Source organism: Tachypleus tridentatus, chromosome 4 (genome assembly GCF_004210375.1).
Source record: "Tachypleus tridentatus isolate NWPU-2018 chromosome 4, ASM421037v1, whole genome shotgun sequence".
NCBI lineage: Eukaryota > Metazoa > Arthropoda > Merostomata > Xiphosura > Limulidae > Tachypleus > Tachypleus tridentatus.
The window spans coordinates 80,147,709-80,167,848 of NC_134828.1; the positions used below are offsets into that span (position 1 = coordinate 80,147,709).

The 20,140-nt window shown below is 28.2% G+C and overlaps 1 protein-coding gene across 14 annotated transcripts in view; it reads right to left on the minus strand.

Moving 5' to 3' along the window:
* The window catches only part of LOC143249525 (semaphorin-1A-like), a 135,239-nt gene that overhangs the window by 9,589 nt on the left and 105,510 nt on the right, over positions 1 to 20,140 (minus strand). For 6 of the 14 annotated variants that reach the window (XM_076499515.1, XM_076499520.1, XM_076499517.1 and 3 more), the window contains 7 exons: positions 17,313 to 17,434; positions 15,232 to 15,314; positions 14,463 to 14,685; positions 13,724 to 13,798; positions 12,444 to 12,508; positions 8,487 to 8,606; positions 3,450 to 3,572 (listed from right to left, as the gene is read on the minus strand). In XM_076499515.1, coding sequence (XP_076355630.1) covers positions 3,450 to 3,572; positions 8,487 to 8,606; positions 12,444 to 12,508; positions 13,724 to 13,798; positions 14,463 to 14,685; positions 15,232 to 15,314; positions 17,313 to 17,434 — 811 coding nt within the window. The remainder of the gene's footprint in view (positions 1 to 3,449; positions 3,573 to 8,486; positions 8,607 to 12,443; positions 12,509 to 13,723; positions 13,799 to 14,462; positions 14,686 to 15,231; positions 15,315 to 17,312; positions 17,435 to 20,140) is intronic. The other 8 variants (XM_076499526.1, XM_076499522.1, XM_076499525.1 and 5 more) reach the window with 5 other exon arrangements.

Genomic DNA, 20,140 nt, shown 5'->3' on the forward strand with positions numbered 1-20,140 from the left:
GACAATAACACTATAAAAACGACTTTGACAAAAAACAGCAGTTAAATACATGTTACATGTATCTAACATTATTTCTTCACCTCATAGTTCACTTGCTTATAATTTTGTTATGAATTTTAATTTTATCCTATCTTAACACAGGTATAACTCCAAATTAACAATAATTTCTGTGATCAGCCTATATAATTAACTGAACAGCAATTACAAAAAGTATGGACAATAACTTCCGTAGTTTTTAACAAGTAGCACTGTCAACCTTTAACATGCCATCAGACTATACTGTTAATAATAATAAGCTCCACTCCTCAAATGGTGGCCCCAGCAGCATAAAGTACACCATCAATTTAAACAAGAACCTTGAAAGTGAAATATTAAGAAATTAAAACAAACAGAATTGAACAGTTGGCTAACATTAACATTCTCTTCTAGAGTTGAACAACAAATAATTAGCTGCTTGAGCAAAATAAAAGTTCAAGAACAGAATAAAAAGAAGGAATGGAAGACAAAGGATGGAAGCAGAAGAAAGTATTCTGAAGAAGACTTTGAAAAGTTATCTTAAGAAAGTCCAACTAAGGTAATTTAAAGCTTAAAACATTATGGTTGAGAGACAAGAAAAGCAATCAGATTATTAATACAACTATATAAAAAACAAAACAAGTAGGCAGTTCCATTATGGTCTCAATATATAACAAATACAGGTTTTTCTTTTTCAGTTGGTAGTTATTGGTTTCAATAATGCTCAATAGACAATGATGCAATTTCGTCTTCAGGTAAAAACTAACTGATCACTTATTGACTAATTTTAGTCTTTTACAACTACAGTTTGTACAAGAAAGACAATCAAGTGAATTGAATGTACAAACATATGCATTAAAGTTTGTGGTAAAAACAAAATACTGTGAATGCTGTGTGCACACAGAGAAACTTAAAAACAATGAAGCAATATTTTTATATGTACAAAGTATATAAACAAGTGTGACAAGGTTACAAATATTTGTTCTTTTTCTTATTTTTTTGACAAATAATATATTACAGCATATCCATTCCTACTACTTATGACTGTTACAATTCTATAAACACAATCTAATAAAACTATTCAGAAAAGAAGTAACTATAATAATTTCTTGACAAAATATTTTTTAAATAATGGTAAATTATCATTTTAGCTATAACCATAACAGATAGAACAAAACATTTGAACCAAAAAGGAACAATGTATAAAACTCTTGTAAATGCATCTTTATAAATAAATAATTACAATTTATAACTCAAACCTTACACAATAGCTAATAATTGCTATAATAAAATTATAAATGTATGTAAGATTATTAATAATTAAAAATAGCTTAAATTATAAATTTTTATATCTATTATACAAGAACATAATAGAAAGCTACAAAATGTCCAAAAATTTTTTTTTTAAAACTACATAGCATGAGAAGAAATATATTGCATATGAAAATAACAAAACTACTGTTTCTATCAAAAGATATGTACACTAACAGCATAAATTAAACAATTAATATTAACTTGTTATTAGTTTCAAATAACAATGTTTACAACTACAGTGGTTCTTTTACATTAATAAGTTATCAGATACAAATCTAATCCTATAATTAATGTTTCAATTCTTGTGCCACACACCAAAACATTTCTTCTTGGGTATAACTGATAAATCAATTTGTTTTTAACAGTTTCTCTTAACTGGAAACATTATATAGAAATTTTCTGCATACTGCACAAGTAATTTTATTTATTATTTACAAGTATTCTGTACATGCATATCACTGAAGTAAGAATGTATATAAATTAATAATGTAAGAACAATCGTTGTAAATGGTTGATTGAATTCCAAACACATTGAAATTCACACTGAAAAATTATGGAATTTTCTGTGTGTTTAATTAAAAAAAAATTTACATGTTGATGTCAATATAATTACAAGAGGCATTTTTGTTCTACCCCATATATGTGTTACCTGCACTATAACTATTAACCTTTATATTTCTTTGATAACACATAACTAAAGTATAACTTATTTTTATATCAGTATATCACAGAACAAGTAACTTCATAATTCTCTGCACAACAGCATACAAAATGCTCGGGTTTCACAAAAAAATGTATTAAATCTACAACACTAATGAAACTTCTCTAAAATATCTAAAGTACATAGAATTTAGGGAAAAGATGCACATTAGAAAAATAATAGACCTTAATGGGAATATTTATCTCAAATTCTGGAACTTTTATTATTTCATTTAACTTCTCAGTAGTAAATGTATAAAGAATTATTTATCTTGCAGTTATTACGTAACAAGACAATTGTTCTCATTTTTACTTGTTTAATACTGCTACATCTGTACATTTGTATATCCTTCCAAGATTTTTTCAACCTGTATTTTCATCACATTTATAATGTCACTAAAGCTGAAACTAACTACAGTTTAAGTTTAATAATGAGGAACTCACTTCATAGAAAATAAAAGTTTAGAGATTACTTAAGTGGAAAATGAAGAAAACTTTATTATAGATGTATGACATTTCAACAAGATTATGCCATCCTCAAGTACCTGAGACCATAATTAGTTGCAGAATCCTTTACAAACATTTCAAAACAGTGAAATTAGTATATACACAAAAAATGTACAGAATAAACAGAAATATACTAAAAATAATAACAGTATACAAACTGGAAATACATAATTAATATACTGTCTGAGTTCAAATAGAAAATAGAACAAAAATGTAAGAAATCTGAATATACATACAGCAGACGTAGCATTAGGTGTATATAAAATTATTACAACACAGAGGATGCATTCTACTTTAGATATAGAAAATCTATTCAAATGAATAGCACAGGCTTACTTTTTTCTTCTAATATTTGCAGAAAGAAACCAGATTAATGTGTTAATAGTGCTCAGATACATAAAAATATGGATTATAATATGGAAAAAATACCTTATAATGAAAATGATTGAGAATTTATGTACAGATGCTCACACAAATAGAACTAGTACACTGCATTACAGAATTACTTCAAAACAAACAAAGGAAACTCTATTTTTACAGAGCTTATTTTCAGCAATTTACATCCTTAAATATATTTGCCAAAATTTATGAAACTAATGTCAAAAGCTGAAAAGTATAAATTGTTGCCAAAAGACATTCTGTCAACAATAACATCTTTAACAATATTAATATAAAATAGAGGTTGTTTTTTTTCCAAAGCTTTTGGGCATAGTTGGAAAATAGGTATTATGTGGTCTTTCCTTTTTATCACTTGAATATTCTAACTAGTTTACTTATAATATTTATAAATAACAGCTGCAGTGACATGCCTGACACAGAAATCATGTATGCTATTTGAAGAGAGCAAACAAAAACAAAAAAACACACACACATTCTAATTTAGTGGGCCACTGATATTGAGGAACGGGGCTTACCATTATCACGAGGTTTGCTGTCTACAGTAGACACAGTATCTCCCTCCTTGTCTCCACCATGCCTACTAGCTTGGTGATGTGAATATAAACCTCCAGAAGAACCTTCAGAATTAGGAGGTTGGCCTGATAAAGATTTTAACAAAAAGTAAATAAAAATCTTGATGAAATTCTATGAAGAAGAAAGTACTATTTAAGTGGTTTTTACTTACAGAACTAATTTTTAAAAATTATGACACATAGCCAATTTAATAAAACAGGAAAGTATTTTTCAGAACTTTATGGAACATACTAAAAATTATAGAAAAGAAATTATTGTTATCTACTAATCCTTACTAACTGAGCTTCTCCAGTATAATGAATTACCACGTGAACCTGTACTTAATAATTCATATTTCACGTTTCATACGAAATACGTACTAGTGTAATTAATATGCATTAAGAGAATGGCTAAAAACACAAATGTAAATATATTGTTAAGCTTATAGCATGATTAAATTCAGTTTTATTTGTGAGAACAAGGAAGATATCTTTTGATGATTATTACAAGCTCTGTAAAAAGTCAAATTACTTCTGCTAAATGTCATTTATTGCCACAAGTTATAGAATAGTTTTTATCATTCTGAAATGGTGAAAAGCCTTAAACACACAAATACATACTAATTTATGTGATAATAACATATATTTGTCTCACAAACAGTGCAGATTTTTCCTTGACACTCAAAAACATCCAGGTCATGCACAACACTAAATTTAAACCTCACAATAAGAATCCTAAAACTTTGCTCTAATTCCAATGTTCATATACTTAGACAAATACAAAGATAAACACAGTTCAAGGAGAATTTAACTAATTTACAGAACAAAATCTGTGTTTTTATAACCAAGTATTGTCTTACCAGGAGTATCCAAACACTCTATTTATATGTGTAAATCAGTTCCCAAAGCAAGCTTTTCAAGAGCACTCAACGAATACAAATATACACACATAATCAGCTTAGTAAAGAAGAAGATAATGTGAAGTGCCAGAACATTGTGAATTAGATTCATTTGAGAGAAAAAAGATTATAGCCTGCTAGAAATATAGGAAAATCATAATTGAAAAGCTCATTTGACCAAATGTAATCTACTATGTATATGACCACTCAGTAATACCAAAAAGTTGATAGTTTCTCATTTAATAATTGTTCAGGGCAACCAAAACACCAAATGTTAGGATTGTGTATAAATGCTTAACACAATTTTTCTAAAAGAAAAGCACTGTGTTTGTATTCAAAAGGACCAAACTGTGAGCTTAAAAGAAGTCAAATAGGCAAACATTAAACAGCAATTATGTTTCAGCCAAATGTGAAAGGTTGCAGATGGGTTATGTTGACTGTAGTGTTTATATCACACATAGGGCTCATTTGTCTGTCCAAATGCTTATAGGTATCAGAATTCTTAATATGCTTTGGAAACCATAAAGAAACCTTTTGGCAAGTAGATCAATGTGTTGTTCCACAAAGATAATGCCATCTATAACAAGACACACAAAATTTGTGTTGGTTCCAAAGTGACAACATAAATACACATTAAAGGCCTTTCTTATACCTTCAACAGTTAAAAAGGCTAATATCCAGTTATCATCAACAGTTAAGATACACAAATAACAATAGGGACAAATTACAACAAATACCTGACAAAAGCTATGTGACAAAGAATGTCTTACAGGATAGAAGCATTTATTAATATCAAGGGTGTTATTTCACCATATTAAGACAGTATTATCACAAAGCATTCTCCTGTTGGACATTATAACTAGACACTTCATATAGGAGAGGAGAATGTAAATAAATAATTAAAATGCATAAATTCAATTACATTAAATATCAATTTCTTACTAACTTCAATTTAAACAACTACAAAAACTATTTGGAATTATGAAATGTTACAAGAGTACTGAAAGCTACTTGATTTCATTAGTGTTTTCAACAAAATTTTCAAATCAATCAAAGTGGTATCCTATTAGTTTTCTCAGTTTACATAAACTTTTATTAATTTTCTAATTATATGAGAGCAATTACAAAAAAATTATTACATTGTAAATGCTTGAATAATTTACGGATTAGTGGTAACACAAAACTTTAAAAAAAATCTTACAGTATAACAAACAATACTACACAGAAATAAAACTTCTAGAATTATCATCATAATGATATGCATAATGTAACAATTATAAAGAAATTGTAAATAATTACAAAAAGTAATAATGGTAATAAAGTACATTATTACTGATATATCACATAGTGAAAGCTACGAGTCAAATACAGGTTTTTAACACCTTAGTTTCAGAAATATTAATTAACATTAAGAAGAAACTGATAAGACCAACACAGATGTATTAATAACAGCTCAGAATGCAAATAATTCCAATACAGCGATAAATACAAAACATGCTTTGATTAATTTTGATAAAAAAGAAAAGTAAGGTTAATAGAAGAAAACGAATGGTTACTTTTATGACTGCTGACACCACCACCACTACCACCACCAATGCTTGCTTTGTTTCAACCCACATGATAACTAAAACAAAATGCACTTATAATTAGTTAAGAAATTATTTACAAAGTATGTATGTGTGTGTATAAGAGAGATATAAACATACTGAAGGGACTGATTTTTTTTTTCTTTTCCAGAGTTATGCATTGCATGATTTCCAATATGAATAAATAAAGTTTTATATTGTAAAAGTTTAAATAATCGTTGGTTTAATCAAAGTTAATGTCAAAACAAAACAATTGAGAAACAAATTATTGTTACTAAGTCATACAAATTAAGTATACAGAATATGTTAGTGTTTGACTTCCTGAAAGAAACTAACTGAACATATCACTGCCTGGTGAATGTATGAAAATATAAAAGTTATTAACAGTTATAACCTTAGTTTCACAGTTCAGTCATACACTTAAAAGTTTCAATTCCCACTGTCTTCATAAAATATCCATATCATTCTACTCCTCATTTTAAATCTTTATTACAGTATTTTCAATATCTAACTAGACATACTAACAAATATTTGTCATGAAAAAAAATTCTGTGGTTTAGAATCTGTCTCAATCTCATACTGTGCTTCATCCTATTACTACTTTTATTATATACTGTTTTTTTAAAACTACACAATTCAAACTGCAGAATTAAAAATAGGGTAATTATTAACAAAATCTAAATATCAGGCAGACTGACAAACAAATTGGAAGAAATGTGTAGTAGAATCTAATATTAAAGTGGTGATACAAATAATTATAAACGTACATCACAAGCTTTGCTAAAACGTTCTATTTTTTGTAGCATTATCAGCAACATTAAATTACAATATTTTTAATTTAATTACTATAAGAAACCTGCCTTAACATAATGAGTTAGCGTCTTTGACAAATTATCCTTCTTTCTAAATAATGTTTTTGTCTAAAGTAATGGTTGCTAAAAAACAAAGTATAATAATTATGGGAGGTTTTAGTTAATATCAAAAATTCAGCTTCAAATTTTGGTTTTAAACTTTGTTTAGTGTTTTAATAAAATGTTTAATGTTAAGATGTTTTAATTTGAGTGGACATGTTCATGTCTGTAGTAGCTTCTGGTGATGATTTTAACAATATCTGGAAAAGCATTACCAGGTGTAGTTAGACCTATCTCAATTATAACATTCTTTATTTCAGTATTTCCTTCAATGTTTATATGTTTTAGCTTTCTCCAACAAGTCCTTAACTTTAGATTCAAATCTGTGTGAATCACTACTATATTTGAGATCTTAATAGGCTTAAACAGCCATAACCATCAGACTGTGAATGTGTCTCTACGCTTGCTACCAAAAATATACATTAGTTCACAAGCGTATAAGTTTGTGTTTGGTCAATATAAAACTATTTATTACCCTACCTATAAACTGATAATAATTATCTATTATTTTTGTTTATATCTGTCATAATAGAGGAAAGGACAATAAACTTGGGTCTTGATTAAGGGCACATGAGTGCTAACACTTATGTGTGTTTTCTTAAGTGTCCTACCTGAGTAGGTACTGATCTTAATAAACTAGTATTTTTCTTGTAATAGAGATAAAATGTAGTAAATCCACTAATGTTCTAAATAAAACTATTTTCCAAGGTTAGCAGTGTGTTATAAAATATATGTGATTTAGATTAGCTTCAGGATGCAAAACTTGTAGTTAAAAGCAACATACTGTTTGTTTTCTAAAAGACATTAAATATTTGGTGTCACTTATCTTCAATTGTAAACACCAAAGCTGTTGAATGTTTTATGACATTTAAAACAATCGGGACAGTCTTGTTGGGTTTTGTTTAAATACATTCAAAATGTTACCAAACAAAGATCAATGTTATATTCAAAAAACTAGATGGTAAACAAATTTTTATACAAACTACAATGGCTTCAAAAATGACAACCAGTAAATGAGTAGTGAATTCTAAATGTGGATTGTACACACAAGATCTATATAGTTTTGCATGTGTGTCTGTGTGTATACACACACATATACAAGCAGCAATTTTTCAGTAGCTTATGAGCATTAATATTACAATATATATAAGAACAGTTTTTTTCCTTTTAAATTAAATTTTGACAGCATAAGAAAAAATGTTTTAATGATAAATATTTATACAATTTACTTGTATCATGTGAAAAATATGTACTTTGTATCCTAACTTTCAGAGTAATAATAATCATGGTGTCAGAGATTAATAGTCAAAAGAAATAAGGCAATGTTAAAATGTTTTTGTACTCACAATGTTAGAGAGAAAAAGGAAAAAAAAATGTTCATGACAATAAATAGGAGATTATGAATCAGTGAAACACTATTCATGAGGTTTTGGTTAGGGAAGACTGTCAGATAACAGGTGAATAACAGTTCATTCCAATAGAAGAAATGTAAGTTGAGAAGAAATGAAATAATAGAAACTTCTCTCATTTATACAATAACTAATGTTGATACAATTTTGTAATTGTTTTCTATTTTCCATCTTGTATCAAAGAACATAAACTGACCAAGTTCATGCTCAGTAACATTTCTTGTCCCCTCTGTTGAAGGACAGGCACATTCTAAGGGACAAGGAGGGCATGTAGGGGCATTGGTGGTAGTAGAGGTTGTCTCAGTCCCTAACTCTGCTGTTGGAAAAGAAATGAATTAAATATTAACTCATTTAGAAATGTTAAAGATCAGAAGGGTATAATCATAACAAAAACTCAGATTACAAGACTCCATACTTTCATCCTTAGAGCAAAAGAATGATAGCAAAAAATATTCATATATGACAAAGGTAATTTGCTTATTTTTTAGCTCTGTCTAGGCTTTAACTTTCATATTACACTACAGCTGTAATACTTTAAAGCAGCTAGAAACTGTAGTGTTTTCTAGTGTGTAATATATCCATCAACACAAGTTTGTATCACATGAACTTCAGACAATGAAAGAGCTTCATAATATCAATAATCTCTAATATCATTAGGAAGGTTGACAGCACCAATGATGCACTTAGGTCAGTTGCAATGACATGTTTAATAAGTAGGTTAACTTTCACCAAGATTAAATATCATTTAATATATATATTTTAGAGAAAATTAATATTGATAAAGTTAAGTAAACACAGTCAAAAGAAAGGACTATTAAAAACATCAAATCCAAATGTCTGACTAATTATATTAGCTTGTTAGAACCTAAAAACAAAAATTAATTAAAAAATAAACAAAAAATGCTGCACTAATTAAAAAGATCTCAAGGTACAAGCTATAATGTGGAATAAAAAATATAGATTTAATTAGTATAAGTAATCCTGAAATAAATAATGTTATCAACACTATTTATCCAGCAAAATTAGAAACCAAAAATACTTCAATATCTAATAGACACACATTATTTAGATTTTGTAATTAAAATAATCAATAAGAATATCAATGTAAATATTTTGCCTTTCCAATTAATGGTTTACCCTCTTTTAATAGCAATGTACCCTTCTGTTATAAGCATTATAATTTAGCAATTATTCTAATACTGTTAAATTTGCACAAGTTCATCTGTGTGAGAAAATAAATAGCATTCTGTTAAGTTGTAGAAAATGAGCAAATTTAACAAAATGAAGGTAATTTTAAACCAATCAGGATTTAATTTTGAAGTGTAATACTTTATAGATTAATTTAAAATAAGCAACTGAGTAAAACGTAATATCTAATTGTTCAAGGTTTGAAATATATATATCACGTAGGCCAATCTCGACAAGAGTATATGTAAACAAGTTTTATTATAATTAAAACAGAGTTATTTACCAAACTAATTTTATTAAAATCTGCTATATTAGAATACTCAGACACTGTTAGGATATAATATTTTCTAAGGATTGTTTCAAAACCATGTTACAGTTTAACAAATGAATTAAGTAAATGTGAAGAAATAAGTAGCACCACAATAAAACTAGACTGTTGTCTTTATTCTGAAAAACAAACTTCTACTTCATGTATTATTGCAGCAAGCAGTCAGTTAGAAAACAATTTATATTCTATAATATCAGCTCTTGATAATCAAAAGCAATACAGGCTACTTAAAACCAACAAATATTTTTAAGAATGTAGTGTGTTTAGAGCCCAACGAGACATCTCAAATAGAAACTGATGATTTGAAGAATAATATATTAGACTTAGCATTTGTGGCATTTATTAGTTAATTTACTAATTAGTTTTCATAAAAAAATAAAAGGTAATTGTTAAAAATGCCACTTTTTCATTTTTCTTTGCATACTTAAAATAATTTAGGGTATAGTGTATTATCACTATCAACTGGTAACATGTGAACAAGGTTTTATTCCTAAGGAATCTGTCGGTTTGTTTGTTGTTGCTTTTTTTTAATTTTGCGCAAAGGTACTCAAAGGCTATCTGCACTAGCCTTCCCTAATTTAGCAGTGTAAGACTAGAGGGAAGGCAGCTAGTCATCATCACCCACCACTGACTCTTGGGCTACTCTTTTGCCAACAAATAGTGGAATTGACCGTCACATTATAATGCCCCTACAGCTGAAAGGGCAAGCATGTTTGGTGTAACCGGGATTTGAACCCGAGACCCTCAAATTATGAGTCGAATGCCTTAACACGCTAGGCCATGCCTGGCCCAAAACTGTTGGTAAATCTGAATATAACAGAATATTCTCAAACAAAAATTAATAAATTTCCTTAGAATGTCAACTAATGGAAGATCATATGAGTGAATAGTAGTTATAGCCTGTGATGATGCATTCAAGACTTTATGCATTATGTATAAATAAACAACTTATCTTCCTCTTTATGAATGACAATTTAAAGGGAACAACAAGAATCTGTTTAGAATGTGCCTCAAATACAAAAGAGTTATAACTTCATAAATACAGAAACCTCTGAATGGTTACCTTATTACCCTTAGAAACAGAAAATCTACATATATTCTAGCTAGCAATAAGAAAGTTTTCCTTTTATTTCTCAGCAATTTGGAAGGTTTTAGGTTTTCAAATCTAAGCATTAATTATGTACAGTATATTTAACCAATCTCAGTTGTTGTTTTTTTATATAAACAATTTTTGTAATACATACAAATCCAATCACACCCTCCACAAAAGTTTAAGTGTTCTATCAGTAGTCAGTTTTTGTATTTAAATAAGATAAATGCAAAGAGCAAAAAGAAATATAACCAACCTACTATAACTGATTCATCAGATACTAGTAAAAAGAAGCCAATCAAATTAACAGTTCACAGTTCAATTAATTTATTTGACAAAACAAAATATACCAAGTTGAGCATTGTCTTTACACTAGTATTTGAATTGTAGTCTAAAGTCAGAAGGCAAAACCAACAGTTTTAAACAGTTGAGATTTTCAACAGCTCTAACAATTCATACCACTGACAATTCACTTTACTTCACAAACACGCAGGTAATAAAAGTACAAAATAATAAAATCACAGCAGTCACATATATTAGGTTGAGGAATAATTTGTGAGCGTTTTTAAATAATTTCATTCAAGCATTACATGCAAGACTATACAATACTTCAATGCATGAACACATTACACCCAAAACATTTATTATGATACTTTATTTCATGTAATACCTAGGTATATAGCATGCATTGTTGTAAACGAAATTGCAAGAAATTAAATGCGAAAAGCAGATGGTGTCGAAAATGCTCGATTTTGTCCACTTGACATTCCATTTAATGAGCTGAAAATGAAAGCAAAAATTAAAGACATATGAAAATCAAACACACCATCTATTAGAGCAAAAAATTATCTACCAAATGACATGAAATATTTTGTGAAAGCATTTCATTTATGAATATATATTTTTAACTTGAAAAAACGCTCACGAATTATTCCTCAACCCAATACATGTAACCACTAAACACTTCAACTGAATATTTCCAAGTGGGAATTTTATTAGATATTATAGCTACTTTTCTCACTTATAATAATAAAGAATGCTTGAAGGGCTTGAACCTGGGACTCTTGTTTTACACTAGTCTTCTGAAACCAGAGGATTCAAGTCCCAACCAGATAAACTCCACCCTGACTGTTATAACTGAATTAAAACAACACAATTTGTTGTTACAAGTAGTGTATAATAATATTTACTTATGCCATCACAACTATGCTTGTGGTCTAACAAAGAGGAAACCCACTGTGTTCTCTGGCTAATGACAGACTTGTGTTGTCTGTATAGAAAATAGATGAGGAATATCACTTGTCACTAACAACATTTTTGCTTTTTGTTTTCAATAGCAAGATATTGTGAAATGCAAAATCTAAATTTATTTTAAAAAATCTTTTGATTAAGGGTTACATATATGTACCTTGAAATACATTTTTTCTTTTCAATATAAAAAACTTTCAATAAACTAAAAAATTATAATATGTTTAAAAACCTACAAGAGTTAAGTTATAAATGGTTTTAATATAAAGTATTTACAAAATAACATATGGATGACTTACCCTCAGGACATCTGTCATCCCAGCCATGGAAAATGTTTTGAACAAATTTGCCATGAAACCATCCCCTATGGGGTATTAAAAACATATTTCAACTTTCTTTACCAACTTCAACTTTATTTAGTTTTCAAAACAAGAGTGTTAAAAGTATTTATTTTAAAGGTGATAGTAATGTAATGTAATCCCAAACCTTTGCAATAACTTTGCACACTGTGTTCAAGGGTAGCTATACTCAACCAAGACCATAGATAGGAGCAATCCACTTTTAAACTCAAAATGCACATTTCTGTACTGTTACAAACAAAAACAAATTCTTGTTACTGACAAGTATATTAATCATTAGCGATTTAATATTAAGGCGTTTTTCATTACATACACTGTAAACCTATCATGGAATCCTCTTCAGTAATGAGAGTTCATGATCATGGTTCTCTGTTGTCCTCTATTCCTTCCTTATTTCCTGTACCAAATGTTCTAATTCAAGTTTCTCATCACCAATCTATTTTTTGATGTCAAAGAATTAAATATGTCTGTTTCTGACTCTTTTAGCTTTGGTTTTATCCATCAGAATTTCTGCTAACCTTTCCTCAGATCTAAATGTATGGTAAAATTTGCACAACCATAATTTTTTTTACAAATGACCAATTGTCATCTTTTTAATTTTACATTTTAAAATATATTTTCTTTAGTTTTTCTTTCTACATAGTTGGACTTCATTATTTATCTATAACAACACAATTCAAATGTTCTTAATTTCACTTTGGCCAATTTGTTTCAGCAGACAAATCTACATTTTCACCCCACTGAAAATGGTCTGTCAAGACTAGGTATTTCAGTGGTCTCTTATTCAATTTTATCCAAACAATGATTTTAAATTGCAGAATATCATTTTGCCATTCCTGTCCTTCACTCTATCTCTATCCTACACTTGCTATCACTACTGATATTCATCTCAAACTAAGTTAACTTTCTTACTCATTCAAACTCTACTTTCTATTACGATGTTCAATCAACCCAGCAGTGTTATGATTTTTCACTTGTTACAAAAGGGAAGTTTAAAGTAAGAAAAAAAATCTGAAAAATAAACAACATAAAAGTATATCCTCTTTCCCCTACTTCCAAAATAGCTTTTCATTTTTATTCCCTAAAATAATTTATTTTAAAGTTATCAAGACAAATAATCATATAAAATTAATACCCATTAAAACTTTCATAGTTGTCAATACATTAGTTACTTATGTAAATGAAACTAAAATTAAATATCAAATTAAACTGTTGTTTACCTTGGTTCTGAACTGGTACAACGTTGACGATTCTCGTCCCAGGCACAATATGGATCTTGTAAGGCTACACATTCACTGAAACAATTACAGCTTATCAACTATACTATAATTGATTCAAAATTAGTAAATGTCATAACTACTTTATTTGTGACATTATTTAAGTTTCATCCAATAAAAGAAATATGCAAGTTATAATCATGTTATTACAAGTTCACAAGTACATATCACTGTCATTAACTACTAAAACTTCAGTTTCACAGAATGTACTCCAAGGTTGTAATTGTACAATTTCAACTAATGAAGCTTTACTAACATAAATAATGAGCTTGTTTTTTATTGTACAAGTGTTGTATAAACTTCTAAACTTTTACATTCACAAAATGTTTAATAAATATGGTACAAAAAAGAAATACAAAATATGTCCAAATGTAAGTTAAATATATCATTCCTAGCAAGTTTCACTTTTCTTGCTCTTTTAAAGATGTACACTGTACAATAACAATTACTAAAAACTCAGAAAAATGTAAAATATATTACTGATAAAAAAAATATTTCTTCGCTTATTAACAATATTACAATCACTATACTACTCTACAATATTCAAATGAATAATTGAAAGACAGCATCAATATTGAACAATAATCAACAAGATCATACAATTATCTTAGACATATTTGTTTATGGTGTATTTGTTCAAAAGTAAGCTGAAAATTAGACAACAAATCACATATAGGCTAACCTGCATGTCAGTGCGTAGCGTTCACAGTCATGCAGTGGAATAGAATAGATTTCATCTTGAGAAACCACTATTAATTTTAATTGGAAGGCAAAATTGTTCACCAAGAGACTAGTGATAGGGGCCTGGTTCTGGAATACAATAATCTCCTCAATAATAACTGGAACGACCTTGTTATCACTTGAAGCAGTACCAGCATTTATAGCCTTAATCACTTTCCCAGCATCTGAAATATATTTTCAAAACTAAATTAAAGACTTTTTTGTGTAAAAATAAATACAAATTTCAAATGATAGATGCTAAACAAAGAAGAATAAAAAGGAATCCAAAGAACCAAATGATTTAAATTTCTCTTTGTTTGCAACTATTGTTCAAACACTGAGTTAAATAACAGTAAGAAGTTTCCCTTAACTTTTACAACACATTTTGAAATCAAATGATAACATTTCATTTTTTGTAGATCATTGTGTAACCATACTAATTACAATACTTTTTTTTTAAATTACACCAAATAGTATGCAATATTATACTCTATTTCTTAACACCTGTCTTAAAATCTTTTTATGCCTTATTACTTAAATACCTTAAACTCACATGCAATCCACGCAAGTAAGGAGTTAGTCATTTTATATTCTGCAGTTGCATATTAGAGCATAACTTTATACAGCATTGGTTATTTAAGTTTTCCATATTACCTTACATAGTGAGTAGGTAGTTTATAACATACTAAAGCAAAATCTTTACAAATTCTCGACATTTTGTTATTTCTTACCTGTTCCTATAAAAAGAACATCATATTTCCTGCCATCAACAGTTTCTATCTGAGGATCCACAGTAATATAAGTGTATCGATACCTATATTCAGAAACAAGGACATTTTTGTCTCTCATGTACTTCAGTTTCAGGATAAATATCACCAATATTATTCTACAAGTCACAATAGCTGAATGAAATGATACTCCATAAATATCCAAGTCTTTGTTTAAATAGCTGAATTAATCTAAACTGAAACTATTTCTTTATAGATCATATTCCATAACAACAATAAATAGAGCCACATTTACCTGATATGCCATAAGAAAACTGAAGTTTAAACAACAAAACAAAAGCACCAAATATGCATTTAATCAAACATTTTAGAATTTATAAATTTCATTATCAGTGATCTACACAAATGTATAAATTGATAGATACATAAAATATGAAAGAGAACAATTTTTTCAATCACATTTGAAGCTTTTTAGGTAAGTTAATTAAGAAAAGTGTAAGAGCCTTATTGAAAAATATGATTTTCATCAATACTCATGTTAATGTCAGAATCAATTATGATCTACATACTTAAGTCATCATACAAATTAATAAAATCTGTTAAAAATATTCCTCAATATCAACAAAGATGACAATAAGAAACTTTTATTTGTATGTAAAGTTGTTTTTATTTTTTCAATTTTCAATTATACCAAATACGTTTCATTTGTCAAATCTGCTTTCACTATAGAGCAAAAATCGTTAAACCTCTTTCAGGAGTTGACTTTTTTTCTTGCAAATTGAAAGTGCTTTATGTAAATATTTAATACTTTATCTTCAACATACAGGATGAACAAAAGTTACTGTACAGCTGGTTCTAACAAAAATAAAGAAAATTGATAACAATTTAATTATTATTTGTTTCAAAGTAAAACATTACAAATTAATTTAAGTTCTAAATGAAACAACTGTAAAGTGACTTTTGCTTCAGTCTTATATAAATGTCTACATTTTTTTAGAACAGAAGCTGTAGATTCTGAAACATTTCTTTAAATATTTTACTATTGTTGCAACTGTCTTTCATTTTTAACTGACTTGAGAGCAGTGAAGTGTAAACAGTAACTAAGGTAAGAGTTAATATAGAATACTTAAATAAGGAAATAAACTTGTACCCAACTTTAGGGTTACAGCTCATTGCAAGTTAAAAAACCTTTTAAATTAACCAAAAAAAACAATTTGTACTCTAACTACAATTTTTCAATATATTTAGAGAAAATATAGTGGGATAAAACCAACTATGTGATTATTATAAAATAAACAATGAAAACATTATTCATAAAAAGCTTTAAAAGGATTAAATAGCAGAGCATGCTATTCGACACAATATATTTCTTCCCTTTTCAAGAAGAAGGGATTTGTACAAAGCTATACAATGTTTACATATAACTACTGCTGCATGTGTTTATCTTCTCTGTCAGAGTATTCAAGAATGTCTAACATCAATAGCACTGAAACAAAGAAACTTTAACACAAACAGCTGAGAATGTGTATGTTTATCTAGAAGGTTGGTATATGGACTCTTGAAAGAGAAATAAAACAATGCTTATACTGCTTCTTGATGTATTTACAAAGAAAGATTCCACTTTAGATAAAAATAGAATAAAATGTTCATTAAATACCACTTGTTATAAAGTTTGCTTATTACTCTATTATTTGGTGTACAAATAACTCAAGCTGTTTTAAGATAAGTTTTATTTCATGTAAATCAAAAACAATGATAAAGGTTATCAGTGTCTTTACTACTTTAATTTACTATTTACATGATCAAACATTTGATGTTATAAATCATATATATCTTACTTTGTTGGCCAAAAATCATTTTGCTCTACTTTTAAACTGAGCATATTTCATAAGCTGCAAACATGTATATTTTATTTAAATTTATAGAAATTATGAATGGCTGATTATACAAGTTTTAACCCATTACATTCCTGACCTTGGAGCTTCTAATCCTGACCATTAGTCTGTGTATTTTCATTAAAGGATAACCTCTACCTACTTAAACAAACTGTTATGTCAGAAGCTTTAATGACTACATTATCTCACCCAAAGCCTGTGTGAAGTATCAATGGCTGACTCCAATAAGCAGGAACAGCCTTGTCCATCAAGGTGTGATCTTTGATGAAATTCAGTGTCATTTCTGGCAAAGTTCTGGAGTCATTCACACACTAAAATTAAATAAAAGAGCATACCCGTAGTACACATTCTTGAACAACCACCAAATGCAAATATATATAAAAAGACATGCATAAAACTGAATGGAGAAAAAATTATTTTTAAATACACGCTTCTATCAAGGTCAGAATATATTAAGACATTCACTTACATACATTTAATGGTTATATAACTGAGTCAATTATATTATAAAATTAATCAATACTCTAATACTTGAAATAGTAAAGTTTAATTCTTTATTGCCATTAACAATTAGTATGAACAAATATGATGATAATCAGAGGTTGTAACCTTTACTACAATACCACCAGTAACTTTCCATTGTTTATATCTGTTTTCATTGCAGAGTAAAAAGAACTCAAACTCTTTTAGGATCTGATAGAAGTAAAAACAATTCATACATCTGAAACATTTAACAGCTGATAAGATAGAGAGATATCAGCATCAGCCAAAATTAGTTTAATTTAGTTTTTAACATGATTCATTTGTTTCCTTGTGTTTATCATAAATTTACACAATAGACTGTTTATATTCTGCCCATCATGAATATCAACCCCAAACTTTTAGTATTATAAGTTCTCAAGCTTACTATTGAGTCAACAGAGAAAATTGTGAATGTTGTTAATCAATGTCTTAAAACCATCATCCCAAATATCTATAAGACTTATCTTTATTCTATCCTCTAAATCACACAAATAATTTTAGCAGTAGTTGAAACTTTTTAAACAGATTATATAAAAAAATGTTAGCAAAAAAGAAGAATATAATATAAAGAAAAATCCAGCTAAAACAGTCTCATATCACTGAAGGTAGAATTCAATTAAAATTATCATTACTTTTTTATTTTCTAACAAATGATTATTAGAAGAAACAAAAACAATATGAATTTTATTACACCAAGAAATTTAGGAAAAGAGAATGAAATAGCTTAAGTACATCATATCAACAGAATTGTTAAAAACAAACAAAATTAAACTATATCAAACAGACTTTAAAAACCAGAAATTTGAGAAAAATTACAACTGGAACAATGAAAAGACTTGTTAAAACCATTACATCAGAGAAATATTAAAATAGTCATAAAACAAATTTAACATGCTGAAACAATGAAGAATGAGATAGAAAGACAAGTCTGGCTACTTTAAATGAAGCTTTAGAAGTAGAACAGTGTGGATCCTAATGATTTGGTTTGTTTGGAATTTCATGCAAAAGGCTATCTGCACTAGCCATCCCTAATTTAGCAGTGTAGGATTAGAGGAAAGGCAGCTAATCATCACCACCCACTGTCAGCTCCTGGGCTACTATTTTACCAACAAATAATGGGATTAAACATCACATCATAACACCCTCATGGCTGAAAAGGCAAGCACATTTGGTATGACAGGGATTCGAAACCAGCAAACCTTAAATTTTGAGTCAAGAACCCTAACCACCTGGTTATGCCAGGCCTGGTTCATAATGAATATTTGAAATACTGTGAATGGTGCTTATAAAACACATAGGCAGGGCCTATAAATTTATCCAGTTTTTCATAAGGAAGAGAAATACATACAATTTATAAATGTACAGGGCAAAGAAAAGTTAGTTGCCCCAAGTTCACATTATGTAGGTTATAAATTTGGCATTAGATTTGTTACTTCTGTTGTACTTTTTTAAGCTAAAAATAAATTTCATACTTATTCTCAGTACATATATTTAAAACAATTTAACAAAATAATAAATAAAATGATCCTCTAATTTTATAGTTATATAACTTAAAAGGCTTAACTTAACCATGTGTTTGTACATTTGTGCATGTTCATTACAAGTGTAACTTTGCAAATTTTTACAAAAGGTCAAAAGTGTGAAACTTGATATTTGAAGGATATTTGAAAGGTAGACCTTTCTCTTTTACTCCTAAAGAGTAAAAGTCTAATTTAAGATCACTTATGTTATCACCATAATTTTTTGTTTTATTTAACATACTTTTTAAATCTAGTTTTCTTACTGTCATGAATAATGTGTAAAACAAATAGAGTTTTAAAGTAAAGCTAGCATTTACATAACAAATGGTCTAATTGCATGAAATGTAGTTCAAAGTTTCTGCATATTTTAAATTACTGCAAGAAAAAAAAACCTTTTGAGATTGTGTTTGAATTTTAGACTGTTTTAATAAATTATGTATAGATTGTTTCTTTACACATTTTTGTAACATCTGAGAAAATCAATCTCTTTCATTCAGGTTATCAGTTTTTTGAGATATTCTTTGTCTAAAACTTTCCAAATAATAAAAGAAAAGTGTGATTATAATAAGCTAAGCTTATTTAAGTAATAGAATACACCACTATAATATCAAAACAAACTGTTCAAGTGCTAAAACTATATAAAGTATTTATATATATATCTTAACCTTTTAAATGATGATGTAAAAGATAGTTTTATTGTTTTTGTTAGTACTTGAAACACTTGAACAACTTGTTCTGATATTATAGTTGTGTTCTGTCACTTCAATATGTTTAGCTTATAATCACATTTTTATAATGTCCATAGCAGCAATTTAGATAATTAACAACAAATATGAAATCTTAAAAATAATTGAAATAACTAAGTGAAAATGTAAAACAAAGGAAACACTCTACCAAGAGATGTTCAAATGGTTCTAATGAAGGTAGTAAACTTGGAATGTTGATCTTATGATGACTTTTAACTGTTTTTCTCTA